The sequence below is a fragment of the Phocoena sinus genome, chromosome 9 (genome assembly GCF_008692025.1).
Source record: "Phocoena sinus isolate mPhoSin1 chromosome 9, mPhoSin1.pri, whole genome shotgun sequence".
NCBI classification, from domain to species: domain Eukaryota; kingdom Metazoa; phylum Chordata; class Mammalia; order Artiodactyla; family Phocoenidae; genus Phocoena; species Phocoena sinus.
The window spans coordinates 18,842,146-18,859,086 of NC_045771.1; the positions used below are offsets into that span (position 1 = coordinate 18,842,146).

The 16,941-nt window shown below is 42.1% G+C and overlaps 1 protein-coding gene across 7 annotated transcripts in view; it reads right to left on the reverse strand.

Moving 5' to 3' along the window:
• LRGUK (leucine rich repeats and guanylate kinase domain containing) overlaps window positions 1-16,941 on the reverse strand; it is a 119,630-nt gene that overhangs the window by 40,263 nt on the left and 62,426 nt on the right. For all 7 annotated transcript variants that reach the window (XR_004351557.1, XR_004351558.1, XM_032644064.1 and 4 more), the window contains 4 exons: window positions 9,512-9,608; window positions 5,319-5,432; window positions 3,096-3,297; window positions 2,378-2,473 (listed from right to left, as the gene is read on the reverse strand). Coding sequence is in view for 5 of the 7 variants with exons in the window: in XM_032644064.1 (XP_032499955.1) it covers window positions 2,378-2,473; window positions 3,096-3,297; window positions 5,319-5,432; window positions 9,512-9,608 (509 nt within the window). In the remaining 2 variants the exon portion in view is untranslated. The remainder of the gene's footprint in view (window positions 1-2,377; window positions 2,474-3,095; window positions 3,298-5,318; window positions 5,433-9,511; window positions 9,609-16,941) is intronic.

A 16,941-nucleotide genomic window follows, 5' to 3' on the forward strand; every position in this document is an offset into this window, starting at 1 on the left:
TCTGGTCTGTTAATTTGCCAAGTGGCAGCTACAGCCAGTACTCAAGTGCTCCTGATGGCTGCAGAGCAGGACAAGCTGGGGGCCGCACCCCGCCGCCGTGGAGGCTGAGTCTTGCTCAAGAACCACAGTTGAGAGGCGCCCTCAGTGCTGCTGATGGAAAACCACGCTTGTCTCAGTTGCTCGGAACTGCTCAGGCTCAGGGGACCGACTCAGCTTTCTCCAGACCGCTGAGGGGCTGGTTTAACAGCCACGGCAACAACTTATTAATTCACAATGGGAGATGGGCCTGGCACAGGGATGGGGCAGGCTGCTCTCACCTAGGGGGCAGCCCCATGGGAACAGGTCCATGCAGGGGACCAAATTAAACATCAGAGGTTGCTGGACTAGCAAAGATTTAAAGCAAAGGGAGCCAGATTTCCTCAAGAGAAGCTTCCATGGAGCTTCCATGGAAGCCTCATTAGATACAACTGGACAGGCTCAGCTTTCTAAACAACAGACTGACGTGGAGGAGGAGGCCGTGCGGGATTACCACCACCCAATGCTCATCAGACGTCCCCCTCCGCGACACAGCACAGCCCTCCCTCCGCCAGAGGGGCCTACTTTCACAGCACGCACTTTCTTCTGGTACTTTCCGGTTACTTGTCTCCTAGGAGACGCAACTGGAAGGAAAACCTCGGTCATTATCTGTTGGTTGTTACCATTTTCACACCGACCTCATTCCAGAATTCCATGGGCACCTGATCTGGAGAAATTGTGTAGAGTTGCAAAGCAGCACCGTTAGTTTGAACTCCGGCAAAACCGTGACCGGACCTGCTTCTGCCTGGCCAGGATGCAACCCGGCCAGCAAGATCCTACGTGGGCAGAGTCACAAAGGCTAAACCACACGTACACACAAAGCTGTGGAGCATCTGCACGGCATCGGCACAGCAGCAAGAGTCTTACGTTATATTCTACATTATGTGATACGTGAATGCAGTTCAGTCCACTGGGGGGACACGCTTTTTATTATTATTATAGTGGTGGTAAAATACATGCAACATAAAATTTGCCATCTTAACCGTTTTTAAGTGTATGGTTCAACAGTGTTAAGCACACTCACATTGTTCTGCAACCAATTCTCAGAACTCTTTCCATCTTGCAAAACTGAAACTCTGCCACCATTAAACAATGCCCCTGTTCCTCTCTCCCCCCGCCCCTGGTAACCACCCTCCTTCCTTCTGTGTCTATAATTTGTCTACTCTGGGTACCTCATATGATTAGAATCATGCACTATATGCGTTTTTGGTTATTTCACTTAGCAGAATGTTCTCAAGGTTTATCCATGTTGTAGCGGGTGTCAGAATTTCCTTCGTTTTTAAGGCTGAATACTATTCCCGTGTACATATAAACCATATTTTGTTTATCCATTCATCTGTCAATGACTGCCTGGGTTACTTCCACCTTTGGGCTACTGTACCGTGAATAATGCTGCTGTGAACGTGGGTGTACAAAGGCTGTGCAACATCTTGTTTCAGTTCTTTCGGGTAGATACCCAGCAGTGGAACCACTGGATCATACGGTAATCCTATTTTTAATTGTTTTGGGGAACCACCATACTGTTTTCCATAGAAGCCACACCATTTTACATTTCTAATTTCTCCACATCCTTGCCAGCACATTTTCTATTTTTTGTTTTGTTTTGCTTTTTCATAGTAGCCATCCTAAGGGGTGTGAGGTGGATTTGGGGGGAAACTGTTAAATACATCTCAAAATACTCATGTACTAAAATTCTAATTTAGGGTTTTAGAATTCCTAGATTCCAAGGAGATGCACGTATATATCCCATGTCATTTGCTGTGCATGATTCATGAGGCAGGTGGGGAGCATTAATTCCATCTAACAAGACAGAAGCTCAGAACAGCTAAGCAGCCTGTCCCAGGGGGCAGCAGGGCCGGGACCAGCCTCACATCCCCTGACCAGTGCTCTTCCGTTATACTCTGTAGTGCAACATTTTGAGGACTATGGAAATGCAAAGAAAGGGAGAGAGAATCTCTTGGATTGGGACAATGCTGTCAAGCAGAACACCACCTCAGCCCCCTTAGGAGCCAAACTTCCAGGAGGTGGAGTTCTGAACTGTGGGGCTGACCCATACCTACCATGAGTAGGTACTCCAAGGTACTGCTTAAAGGAAAGTCTTGTGAGGTCCATTATGGTCACCTTGACAAGCAGAGGGACTGGTCCAGAGGGCTGACTCATGCATCTTATTTGTGGGGACCAGAGGAAGTACAGGGATTAAAGAGTCAGAACCAGCCCCATGGGAACAGGTTGATGAGTCCCCAAATAACAACCCACAGATTTGTTTTCCTTTCCATGCCAAACAAAAGGGACAGAGCAGTACCTGTGGTTGGAGCCAAACTCTTGGCAGTTGCCTCCGACAATCCAAGGTATTCTCTAATGAGCTGACTCAAAGTTTGGTAGGCAACATCCAGATCATCTACAGTAAGGAAGAGAATGTATGTTAAAGCAACAGAATTATATCAAAATAGAGCCAATCTGTGGTGATGGTTTTTTAACTAGATCTACTTTTATGAATACTGTGGTAGGCAGAATTCTAAGACCCAATGACACTTCACCCTTGTATAATCACCCCCCCAACACTCGAGGGTGGGCAGAACCTGTGAACATGATGAGCTACGACTCCTATGATTACGTTAGGTTATATAGCAAAGGGATTTTCACGAATGTAATTAAGGTTACTTATCAACTGAGTTTGGGCTAATCAAAAAGGAGATTATCTAGGTGGGCCTACGCTAATCACATGATCCCCATAAAAGGAGGTTTTCTGGTTGCAGAAGAGGAAGGCAGAGACTCGAAGCATGAGTAGGATTTGATGGGCTATTGCTGGCCTGAAGATGGAGGGGGCCATGTGGGTAGGACCTGAGAGCAGCCTCAAAAACTGAGGGTCACCCTTGGCAGATAGCCAGCCAGCAACCAGGGACCTCAGTCCTACAACCACAAGAAACTGCATTCGGTCAACAATAAGAAGGTACTTTAGAGCAGATTTTTCCCCAGTAACCTTACACTTCAAAAATAAAACTTTGCTGAAAGTTACTGACCTGCATTGACTACTGCATCAAAATATCCTGGATATTTCTGATTAATTTTAATATAAAGGTCTACTCTGGAGACAGCAAATTCAATCTCTATACGACTGAATAATCCTTTTCTCCTCAAGTAGCCCTCATATTTTTTCTTGTCCATGGGTACCACCAGGATGTATCGAGGCTCAAAATAGGAATGTTTTAAACTTCTTACACCCTATGCATTTAAAGAAAAGATAATCAGTTAGAAACAGACACAATTTAGAAATCGTTTAGGAGATACGTGACAACATGGGTGTAGTAAGTACTGAGGAATTTATTTTACCTGTATAATTAGCTATTATTTTCCTACAAGTATCCCAGGATTAGGTTACTTCTCTCTGCTCATCAAATATCACATTATCACTGGAAAAATAAGAATTTGTCCTACCTGGTTATCCTCTAACTAATCATTCTAATGCATATGACTCTTAAAAGAGAAAACTGCTAGAGACAAATAGGTATGCTCACTGCATCTTTATTACTGAAAAGTAATTTCAATTCTACATTTCAAAAGGCATCCTTGCAGCCCCAGGAGATAGAGATCTTACCATAGAGAAAGGCTCCTCTGTTACCCTTTTGTCATGGACTTGGGCCCTTCCTGTTCCTAAACCAGCAACCTGGTTGGCTGGTTCCTACCATCTCTCACAGCCTGTACCCAGAGCACGGGAAGGCCAAGCTCATGATACCCTGCTAACCAGGAGCCCACACAACCAGGGAAGCAGTGGCAGGTAGTGCTCTGAGGATCTGGAGGGCTGGGTCAGGGCTGCAGCTCTCCAGCTTCTGTGACTCTGTGCAAATCCCTCAAGCTCCCTGAGTAATCAGGGTCCTTATCTGTGAAATGGAAGAGCTACTCCAAATGGACTCTAAAGTTTCTTCCACCTCAATCCTACCATCAATAATTTAACTTAACGTTCAAAATCTTTGTTTTTAAAAATTCAGGGGGAAGAAATACAGGCTCTTTTCAAAAACAATGTCTACAAGGGTCAATGAGGAGGACAGTTGGGAAAAATGGTTTAGCTGGGAAGAGTCAGGAATAAAGCCTGGTTTATGGACTCAACCTCTTGGAAATGAGTAGGAAAAAACTCTCAGGAAGGAAAAAAGTAAAACAGGGGCCAGAACTCAGAACCATTAAACTGGAAACAGTTAGACACAGGAGCTGGTGAGTCTCTGCACTCAAAGTTCCATTAATTTTTGTTTCTGCCTTGTCCAAGAAAGACATTTTAGGGAAAAGGTCTTTCTTTTGGCTAATTAGCATAGAAACAAAGTAAACCTTCTTAAGGATGTACAACCAATCAACTGCAGAATGATAAGAATTGCAGGATTTTTAAGTTAGGAAAATTAACAAACTGGAAGAAACGTGACCTGTTTCACTGAAGCGAGGCAACACTTAGACCAATACAAAGGGCTGAAAAGGAATCCCAGTCTCCTGCTCTCGGAAGTCAGAGAGGAAAAAAGTTTTAAGGGAGATTCAAGTCGATAGTAAAGGAATATCAAAAAACCAATCAACTGTCTTTGAAGATCTCAAATAGTTAAATAAAGCCACATATTTTTTAAAACAAATGAGTAGGAAATTCCTAGTTTTACTCTGGAGTTGATTTTAGAGAGACTTCTGTATATTCTAATTACAGAAGATCACTGGGGGAAGATACTGGGGAAGAAAGAAAGATCTCCTGAAATCTGCAAGTCTAAATTGCTCAAAGTATGAAAAGATAGTAACCAGTGAGCAGCTGGAATCAAATGGCAGCATGGCCCATGCGTCTTCCCCGGAGAAGGAAGGGACAAGGTCAGTGGCAGGGCCCTGCCACTGTCCTGTGTGGACGGGGAACCAGTTCCACACCCTGTAGGAAACATTTTGTCTGATATCACTTATACAGAGACCAGTGCTCTAAAAAGAAAAACGGATAATTTAGTGAGGAAATAACTTAGAAAATAAATCTTGAGTGGCAGTTTTACTCCATAGCATTTGGGTGATGTCTAGTATTGTAATCTAACTCCTGTCATTTGAATTATTTATATCTTGCTTCCCCTAAGCTAATTACAAACTTAAAATCTCACAAATTTGTATGCATTCCTCTTGGGCCTAGCAGTGTTCGGCCTACACATTGTAGATCCACACACTGTAGCCCCCTCCCCAATCCCAAATATATATACACATTTACACATTAAAAAGAAATCGATTGAATGGAAAGTACTTACTTCTATTTCCATATGCACACAGCTTGCTAAACCATCTCTTGCGATATCTTCTATGGTGTCCCTACTTAATCCATACTTGTGATTACCATAATTAAAGGTTAGAATAAATTTCCCCTGCAATGTAAGAAGTACAAAGATTTTCCTATAACAGCTGCCATCACGGAATTTAATATAAATAAAATGATTTGATGTCTTACTTTTATATGATTCCATAAAACGTACAAATATTAGCAATTGTATAAGGATGACAATGGGTTGATGAAACTTAATACCAAACTGCGATACAGAAATTCATTCAGAATTCCCAGCTGGCCAAAAAATATTAGGCTTTTGGAAATAACCAGCTGACCAAACATTAGAGCAGAGTGAAGGCAGTGAAGCTTATGATAAACAGATCATTTTGCTTACTTACCCACTTCCTGCCAAACCTGCACTATAAACCTTCATTACTGAGAAAGCCAAACTAATAGTTCACCTTTTGCCTCAGCCATTTTGGCTATGCCAGTACACCAGGTCTCCCCCAAAAGCTTCCATTCTCAAGTGCCTTGCATTCCCAGATAAGCCTGAAGGCCATGAATTACAGCGACATCCATAAACCTTTGCATCCTGAGATAAGCGATGAAAAACAGACCCATCCTGCTTTTCCTTATAAACATAGCTTTTTACTGAAACTGCCCCAAATGTATTCAGCATCAGTATTGTGTGCCCTCTAGTCATCTGAGGTACAAATACTGCCTTCTCTCTATATTCTGGAAGCCCAGTTCTTCCTGAAACTGTAGTCTCATGCAAAAAAAAAAAAAAAGCAAGTAGAACACATCTCTCAAAATTGTTTGAACTGGACTTCCCTGGTGGCGCAGTGGTTAAGAATCCGCCCGCCAGTGCAGGGGACACGGCTTCGAGCCCTGGTCTGGGAAGATCCCACGTGCCGCGGAGCAACTAAGCCCGTGCGCCTCAACTACTGAGCCTGTGCTCTAGAGCCCATGAGCCACAACTACTGAAGCCCGCGCGCCTAGAGCCCGTGCTCCTCAACAAGAGAAGCCACCGCAATGAGAAGCCCACGCACAGCAACGAAGAGTAGCCCCCGCTCGCCGCAACTAGAGAAAGCCCGTGCACAGGAATGAAGACCCAACGCAGCCAAAAATAAATAAATAAATGTATTAAAAAAAATTGTCTGACTTTTCCTTTGATGACATTATATTTATTAGACAAGATTTAATCTAAACTGGGACACTGATGACAACAGAAGGAACAAAAATGTGGACATCCTTAGCCACTGTGACTCCTCAGATAACATGATTTTGAAATAAATAATGAAGTGAAAACTCCCAAGGCCAAATCCCATCAATTGAAGCCCAGCAAAAGGCACCGCCGTCATTAAAAACAGTAGCAGTCAGGGGTCTTTGATGCTGCCCTGTGCCTCCTGGCCCAGATGTTCTGGAGATTTGCATGTGTGTATGTTGTGGGGCGGGGGCGCTGCCTGGCGGGGGGGTGTTCGAAGGGTAGGAGACATACGGTGTCCCTCAGGAGGGTGGGTCTCTGGGGGATGTGTCTGTTGCGGGTGATGAGGAAAACCCCCATCCACCATAATCAGAAGACATTTATGTCATATATTCTATAAGTTAAAGACCCAGCAATAAATATCCTTTTACTTTACTCCCTCAATGTCATACTGTGTTCTTTGGGACAAATACTGTGACTCCTTTCCTTTTACTATCTATATGATATCTATATAGATAGACACCTGAGTCTCCCCGTAAGGTACGACAAACTTTATCTTGTTTACTGTGACTCACTCTGTTTTCATAATGCATATTTGAATCACTTTTCAGATATATACTATGAGTTTGTTTACTTGTGTGTACAAGGGCCTCCCTCTGTGGATCCCAAAAACATTTTCTGGAAGGATGTAAGGTTGGGAGAAATCTTGCACTGTACTTGTGTACATAAAACAGGCCTTGTTTAACTGATTTGTTAAGAATTGAGATGAGTGGTCCCCCAGCTTCTGGAGGGTGATACTCCTTTCACCGCTTCCTGCCTGTGGATTTCTTAATAAACAGCAATAATCATATCTCAGAGACCTCCAGATCTGTGATCTTATTTCCACAAGAGTAGAAGAGTCTCTGCAGGTAAGTGACTGTGTATATGGCCTTAAGAAGGGTTCATGCGTCTGTGGGCACATGGGGGGATGATCTTTGTTTTTGGGGGGGTGTGGAGTGTATGGAAGCATGTGCTAGTCTGTGTGTACCTGTCAGAGTGGAGAGGTGTGACTGTCCACAGCAGGCATGCCAGGGTGGGGTGTGCCCGGGCTGTCTGTCAAGGGGTACTGTGACTTGGGAGGGGGCAGGCTGGCTAGGGGAGTGTGCATGGAGAGGGGCTCTGTGTACAGAGGCTGAGTGTGTGGGCGTGGTTTGCTCCCCTGACAATGTGTCACGAGTTTCTAATCTCTAGGTTTGTCTCTCTTCACAAAACAGCCTCAAGCTCACTTGAAAGAAAAGAAGATCTGAAGCAAAATCCAAGTTGAATATGATGACGCCCTTACAGTGAAGTAATATATGTTAGCAGAAGCAGGAAAAATGAGTACTTCTCAAACACACAAGCACTCCCATAGAGGGAGTAAAACTGGAAGACTAAATATAGTACAAAAGTACAGTGATTTCTCAGACTAGGAACTGAACCAGACTTACCTGATTACAGATATGATAAGGTATGAAACATCAGAGGAGCACACGGGGCACGGAGCACAGTGGAACTAAATCAAGAAAAAATGCCCCAGACTCTAACAAGAGAAATTAACATCAATTTGGGGAACTAGCTGTCTTTCAACCCAAAGAGTCCTAAGAGAATGCTTCTTACTAATATCAAGATAACTCCTCAGGTTTCTCTTAACGGCTTTTAGAAATATAAAGTCTCAGAGTACCGTTGGTACATAAAACCGAACTTCTAAAACATAGCCCTAGGAGAGAAACTCATAAAGAATTTCCAAGATGTTCTTTTGACAAGATTAAAGGGAAAATGGCCTAGGGATTATAGGGTTTTTTCACTTGGGTTTCTCTGTGAATGCAAGAGAAAATACGCACCATGTGTAAAGCTGGTCATTCAAAATTAAACTCGTGGCAACTGCAGAGCCTATGCTTAAATGCTCCACAGTTATGAGCACTGAGGTATAAGCCAGGTCCATTATTTAGGGATGGGGCAGAAAAAGGATGGAGGATGGAGAAGGGGAGGGAGGGGAGGAGGGATGTAGCTGTAAGAGTATCACTGGTTAGATGGTAATCTTTCAAAAGCAGAAGCATAGACTAGTCCTTAACCCCGTCCTTCAGGAAGCTTCAGGGGAAAAAACAAAGAGCTGTGTAGGATTCATTTGGTGATAGAAAAAATGGTAATATAAACAAAAATAAGGCCCAAGGTGAAGAGAAAATAAAAGGCTTACAGATTCATCAGTAGTGATGAAGATATGAGATGTTCTTTCTGTTTAACTGAAGTCATGGGTGAATAAGGTTGCCCAGAGCGCCAATGAAATGGACAAGGGCAGGGTAGTTATCCTCACCTAGGAAAGACACAGACCTCAAAGAAATGAGGAAACTTCTCCTGTCTACTGTCGAGAGCTTCCACATGCATTAATGACCTCCAGGACTTAGGACTTCTCACACAGCGATGTTATGGTGGAAGGTCAAGTCTGTGTATGTGTCCAGGGAAGACCAACTGGCTGGGACACACCAGTGCGAAATGGTGTTTAGGGTCACAACAATTAGAAAGCACCAGTGATAACAAACAGAGGGAGTGGTCTCTGGACAGAACGCGCCAACCCCCAACCCCCGGTCAGTGCTCAATTCACAAGCTTGCTGCGACACATCAAGTCTTTGGGAATTGTTTATCTTGAGTAAAATCTGAGCAGTAGAACAGCACCCGATAAACACAGATCTCAAGATCTTTTCACGGTGCTCTTTCTTCCATTTCCTTAAAACGTCTATTTATTCAGTGTCATTGGAAACTTACAATATTTTCTCCAAGATCATAAAATAAAGCAGCATGTGAACAATGATGTATCAAATGGTTTAAGAAAAAAACCAACTCAATAAGAACACATCTCTCGGGAAAAACACAAATATAATTCTCTTTCTTAACACTATTTCCTAATATTTCTACCAGAGAACATACATTTCTTGTGCATTAAATATAAAGAGCAGTCTTACCATGTTTAGCATTTCATCAAAAACTTCTTGAGAGATAAAATGGTAATCAACCCGATCCCCTTCTCGAAAGTAAGGCAGTCTTGTGGTGTGGCAGGCCCTGAAAACAGAATGTAGATAACCTCGTCTCTTTCTATTAATTTGAAGTTCAAAATGGAAAAGGTTTTGGTGTAAAGTATGTTTTCAAAAATTAAAATTGATCCACAAAACATAAAGTAACATTATTCTGAAAACCCTGAGTTCTGGCAGTGCTAGACTACATTCACTTGCTATACTGCATAGGGATTATAAAAACTTTTGGATTATCGACACCATATTTTCACTCATTGTTCCTTATCACCTTCTGAATCACCACCTCTGACATCACATCATAATACTTTAAGAAGTATAACAGTATTTATTACCCATATACTTTCCACCCAAGTGCTTTCGTGCTCTCTCTGATCTATGGGCTTTTTCTGTAACGCTTCCCTCCCCGTTCCTCTGCCAGGTTAGCCCACTTGTCTTCAGGACTCAATTTAAGGGTCACCCCCAAAAGGCCTTTCCTGACTCCCTGTGGATGGGTTCTGCACCTCTTCTTCATCCACGCTGAGCCTCAGTGCCTGCCACCAACTCCTCCCAGCCCCTTATTCAGGACCCCATCTCCTCTGCTGCCTGAGGGCAGAGACCAGCTCATTCCTTATTCCTGCCACACTTATCAGTACTATGTACGAACCTCCCACGGGAAGCCATGATTCCAAAGCTGAATGGCATTCTCAGCTCAACCAAAGAGGCCTTTTCTGCCCACTGCCTGAAATAGCATCCCTACCCCAGCCCACCACGCCCCCAATTACTCTCCATCACCCAAATTGCCTTCTCTTATCTGTCTTTTCCTATCTTCTATAGCAGGACATACAAATCACGAGGAGAGGACTTTATCTTGTTGGTCTTATCTGCCACTGCATTCCCCATGCCTGGCCCCCAGTAGGCATTTGCTAAAGATTTGTAACATGAATGAATTAATCGAACGTGTGAAGTGGATGGCAGCTGTGATGAGCTCCATTTGAAGATGACTATAGAAATGACTTGCCCGAGGCCACAGAGCAGGCCAGTATCGGTTCCAGAACTAGACTATGGGGCTCCCATCTAGACCAGGACTGTTGATTTCAGACCATGCTGACTTCCCAATGTTAAGTTCTGGGAACGCAAACTGATTTTTAGATTATCCTATGGTTTTAAAACAGGAGATGCAAGTAGCTAGACACTTGACATGCTATTTCATTGATTGCTCACAAAAAGACATGAGGCAGGTGCTACTGTTTTTATTTTACAGATGATGAAACTGAGGCACAGCAGTAAAGTAACGTGACTAAGTAACAACCACAGGATGACACCAAAGTCAAGTCCTTTTAGTATCACACTAAGACGGTAAACTCACAACCTCAAAATCTTCTCCACTTCAAAGTCAAAGACAGGCAAACTTCTCTAATTCATACCGCTGTTCCCCTTCTTTAAAATCAAGAATTAGCTATACTATAAATTTAAAGGTCTTAACATTACATTTAAATTGTATACACAGGAAAGAGCACATTTTAAGAGAAGGCTATCAAAACACCATGACGTTTGTTGTGCTGTTTGCATGCACTGGAATTTCTTTATACCCCTTGGCAGGGACATGAGACCTTCTGTCTACTGGTGTCCTTGACAGTCAGGACAGATAACTCGCTGACTTGGCATCCCGTACCACACACCCTTAGCATAGCCTATACACACTGCACTGAATTTGCATTTTCCAACAAAGGAATTGAGTAGCAGGGATTTTTTCAGAACTTCTAAAAGGAAGACAAAGCAAAGAAGCAATCTGAAGCTTCTAGGCAGGTAAACAAAGAGATGGCTTCACTGACATGGAGAAAGCTATGACAGAACCAGCATCCACTACGGAACTTTCTATTAAGAAGGACCTAAGATGACCTGCAGTTTTTTGAATCTGTCATCCAATTTTCACATATAGAAATGTTCGCTGTGTAGTATGCTGCCCAAATATGAATGTCTTGAAAAGGAAATACTTCACAGGGAAAGCAATGTTTCATTAAACTCAGAAAAACATGACGCCAGATTTTAGACGAAGAAATTTGCTTGGGCCACCACCTTCAACATCGTTCCTCTCTCCTGTCTAAATATAATTTCAATTGTAATTTACATTTCCATGAGTTTATTATTTACTAGCTCAATCACGGTAAATTAATTAAATCATGGTTTGTAATGGGAGCCATACTCCCTGTTAGTTTCATTTAACAGACAAAAGAGCTGTGTTCGCGATTAACTTCAGAATACAACACTGGCACTAAAAGTCTAATGGTGAGTCAGACATTCTTAAAGGCCAATTCACTGGCCAGCTGTCACTGAGGATCCTAACAAACCAAGTCCATGGAGAGGAGGAGATGATCAGGAGGGAAAGGAATCTGGAAGGCCAGGCCAAATAATGAAATATTACCAAACCCAGGAAAATGTAAGAGGAAGAAGAAACAATGCCTAAGAAGAGCTAGCAGGCAGCTGAGGAAGTAGAAATTTTTTTAGTGTGATTCAGAAGCATGAAGATTTAGAATCTCAACTCTGGACCAGATTGCTTCAAGAAATAACTTGTTACTGCACATATTTAGGCAGAGGCTTGGCTGTGAGCACACCCAAATTCAAGCACATTTATAGCATGCCATATTGTTAGCAAGGGAACTCTTTCACTGGGTGTCCACAAAAGCCCAGGTATTCCTAGGGCATTTGGTAGGCAAATTAAATTGGTCCCAATGCAAACATATGTCAATAAATTGCTGGATACAGTTTAAGAGATCACGAACAGAGAAGATTCCAGCACATACTGTGTCTGAGTATCAAATTCCAGGAAGCCACTACTCTGTCCACTTTCCCGTAACTGCATACCACTCTCTAATTCATGCCATTATCACCTGTCACTATATCCTAACCAGTCTCCTCATCTCCAGCCTTCCCTCTGAGCCCCCTCCCAAACTGCCCACAGGGGACACTTTCTAAAATGCAGCTGTGATCATGACACTCCCCTGCTTAGAGAACCCTTATGATCAGACCCCTGTCTATTTTTCTGGTCTTCTGCCATCTTCCTCCATGCTTCAAGCTTAGCCACACTACAATGTACTTTCAGTTAATCAAATGTGCCAGGCTTCCCTGGTGGCGCAGTGGTTAAGAATCTGCCTGCCAATGCAGAGGACACGGGTTTGAGCCCTGGTCCGGGAAGATCCTACATGCCGCGGAGGAACTAAACCCATGTGTCACAACTACTGGGCCTGTGTGCCACAACTACTGAAGCCGGCGTGCCTAGAACCCATGCCCTGCAACAAGAGAAGCCACCACAATGAGAAGCCCATGCACCGCAACAAAAGAGTAGCCCCTGCTTGCCGCAACGAGAGAAAGCCTGTGTGCAGCAACAAAAACCCAACGCAGTCAAAAAACTCAAATGTGCCTGTTGTTCTTTCTGCCTGGATCTCAGGCACCTGTTCCCCCCTGCCTCAAATCTCACATCCCACTTATCTTTTATTTCTCCTGTCACAGAGGCTCTTTACTTCCCTCAACATAGCACCCATCAAACTGTTTTGTTAGCATTTACTTATCTAATCTCACAGTAGAGTGTAAGCTGCCAGGAGGGCAAGACTCATGTCTGCTTGTTTTACAATCTTATCACTGGTACAATGCACATGGATGGTGCTCAAGAAACACTGACTGAAGGAATAAATAAACCATTCTACTAGTCTGTCACACCTGTATAAAGAGACATTGGGTCAGATGGCTCTTGGGGAGCTGTAGCTCATACCATCTCATTTAGCTAAATAGCTGCAGGCTTTTATTTTACCATATTATAGTGCTAAAAATAAAATATAGTTAGTAGTCAACATCATGAAAAAGGTTACACAAATAGAGATTGCTATAAAACAGAGATCTAAGGAAGAAGTATACAGTTTTACTTTCATGACTATTCAGATCACTTTCAAGGCCTTAAATCTGGAAGATGAACAGGCATGCCAGTATTGCTTTCTGTTTCTCTCATTACCCAGCACTTTTCTAGGAAGCCACTGATTTGTATGGTACTGTTAAGACTGGAAATAAATGGAGACACTCCGAAGGCAGTAAATGCCTATCTCTAGGCCACTTGTAACTAATACAAGTAAAGAAAGGACATCCAACCTATTTCTAAAACCAAGAACAAATGGTAAAATCAGATCCTTGGACAAGAGCACAATCCCTCAGCCATTCCAATATTTGTTATACCACCGAGCCATGTTTTTAATATTTATACATCGGGATATGCAACTTAGCATGTGAAAATTTCATTGAATGTCTTGGTCTTGGGTGAATGCAATTTAAAAAGGAAGACAAGGGCTTCCCTGGTGGTGCAGTGGTTAAGAGTCCGCCAGCTGATGCAGGGGAAGCAGGTTCGTGCCCCGGTCCGGGAAGATCCCACATGCAGCAGAGTGGCTGGGCCTGTGAGCCATGGCTGCTGAGCCTGTGCCTCCGGAGCCTGTGCTCCGCAACGGGAGAGGCCACAACAGTGAGAGGCCCGCATACCAAAAAAAAAGAAAAAAGGAAGACAAAATGCTGGGAGAAAATGAGATAAATAGGAGGGAGAGAAAACATTCAAGTAAATGGCAGAGAAATGAGACTGTATTCAGCCCTTTTTTTTCCATTTAATTAAAAATCAATAAAATGTATGATGGATAAAGAATAAAATAAAATTTAAACAACAGCAATCAACAGTCCCTCCCATCAGGAAAGTTGCACAAGCCTCTTAGCCTCATCCACCAGAGGGCATACAGCAGAAGCAAGAAGAACTACAATCCTGCAGCCTGTGGAACAAAAACCACATTCACAGAAAGATAGACAAGATGAAAAGGCAGAGGACTAGGTACCAGATGAAGGAAAAAGATAAAACCCCAGAAAAACAATTAAATGAAGTGGAGATAGGCAATCTTCCAGAAAAAGAATTCAGAATAATGATAGTGAAGATGATCCAGGACCTCAGAAAAAGAATGGAGGCAAAGGTCGAGAAGAGGTAAGAAATGTTGAACAAAGACCTAGAAGATTTAAAGAACAAACAAACAGAGATGAACAATACAATAAGTGAAATGAAAAATACACTAGAAGGAATCAATAGCAGAATAAATGAGGCAGAACAACAGATAAGTGACCTGAAAGACAGAATGGTGGAATTCACTGCTGTGGAGCAGAATAAAGAAAAAAGAAGGAAAAGAAATGAAGACAGCCTAAGAGACCTCTGGGACAACATTAAACGCAACAACATTCGCATTATAGGGGTCCCTATAATGAGAGAGAAAGGACCAGAGAAAATATCTGAAGAGATTATACTTGAAAACTTCCCTAACATGGGAAAGGAAATAGCCACACAAGTCCAGGAAGCACAGGGAGTCCCATACAGGATAAACCCAAGGAGAAATACACTGAGACATATGGTCAAACTGGCAAAATTTAAAGACAAAGAAAAAGGATTGAAAGCAGCAAGGGAAAAATAATATACAAGGGAACTCCCATAAGGTTAACAGCTGATTTCTCAGCAGAAACTCTACAAGCCAGAAGGGAGTGGCATGATATACTTAAAGTGATGAAAGGGAAGAACCTACAACCAAGATTACTCTACCCGGCAAGGATCTCATTCAGATTCAACAGAGAAATCAAAAGCTTTACAGACAAGCAAAAGCTAAGAGAATTCGGCACCACCAAACCAGCTCTACAACAAATGCTAAAGGAACTTCTCTAAGTGGGAAACACAAGAGAAGAAAAGGACCTACAAAAACAAACCCAAAACAATGAAGAAAATGGTCATAGGAACATACATATCGATAATTACCTTAAACGTGAATGGATTAAATGTTCCAACCAAAAGACACAAGCTTGCTGAATGGATACAAAAACAAGACCCATATATATGTTGTCTACAAGAGACCCACTTCAGACCTAGGGACACATACAGACTGAAAGTGAGGGGATGGAAAAAGATATTCCATGCTAATGGAAAGCGAAAGAAAGCTGGAGTAGCAATACTCACATCAGATAAAATAGACTTTAAAATAAAGAATGTTACAAGAGACAAGGAAGAATACTACGTAATGATCAAGGGATAAATCCAAAAGAAGATATAACAATTATAAATATATATGCACCCAACATAGGAGCACCTCAACATGTAAGGCAACTGCTAACAGCTCTAAAAGAGGAAATTGACAGTAAGACAATAATAGTGGGGGACTTTAACACCTCACATACACCAATGGACAGATGATCCAAACAGAAAATTAATAAGGAAACACAAGCTTTAAATGACACAGTAGACCAGATAGATTTGATTGATATTTATAGGACATTTCATCCAAAAACAGACTACACCTTCTTCTCAAGTGTGCACGTAACATTTTCCAGGATAGATCACATCTTGGGTCACAAATCAAGCCTCAGTAAATTTAAGAAAATTGAAATCATATCAGGCATCTTTTCTGACCACAATGCTATGAGATTAGAAATGAATTACAGGGAAAAAATGTAAAAAACACAATCACATGGAGGCTAAACCATACGTTACTCAATAACCAAGAGATCACTGAAGAAATCAAACAGGAAATCAAAAAATACCTAGAGACAAATGACAATGAAAACATGACGATCCAAAACCTATGGGATGCAGCAAAAGCAGTTCTAAGAGGGGAATTTACAACAATAAAATTCTACTTCAGGAAACAAGAAAATTCGCGAATAAACAACTTAACCGTACACCTAAAGGAACTAGAGAAAGAAGAACAAACCAAACCCAAAATTAGCAGGAGGAAAGAAATCATAAAGATCAGAGCAGAAATAAATGCAATAGAAACAAAGAAAACAATAGCAAAGATCAATAAAACTAAAAGCTGGTTCTTTGACAACATAAACAAAATTGATAAACCATTAGCCAGATTCATCAAGAAAAAGAGGGAGAGGACTCAAATCAATAAAATTAGAAATGAAAATAGAGAAGTTACAACAGACACCACAGAAATATACAGTATCCTAACAGACTACTACAAGCAACTCTATGCCAATAAAATGGACAACCTGGAAGAAATGGACAAATTCTTAGAAAGGTAGAACCTCCCAAGACTGAACCAGGAAGAAACAGAAAATATGAACAGACCAATCACAAGTAATGAAATTCAAACTGTGATTAACAATCTTCCAACAAACAAAAGTCCAAGACCTGATGGCTTCACAGGTGAATTCTATCAAACATTTAGAGAAGAGCTAACATGCATCCTTCTCAAACTCTTCCAAAAAATTGCGGAGGAAGGAACACTCCCAAACTCATTCTATGAGGCCACCATCACCGTGATACCAAAACCAGACAAAGATACTAGAAAAAAAGAAAATTACAGACCAATATCACTGAT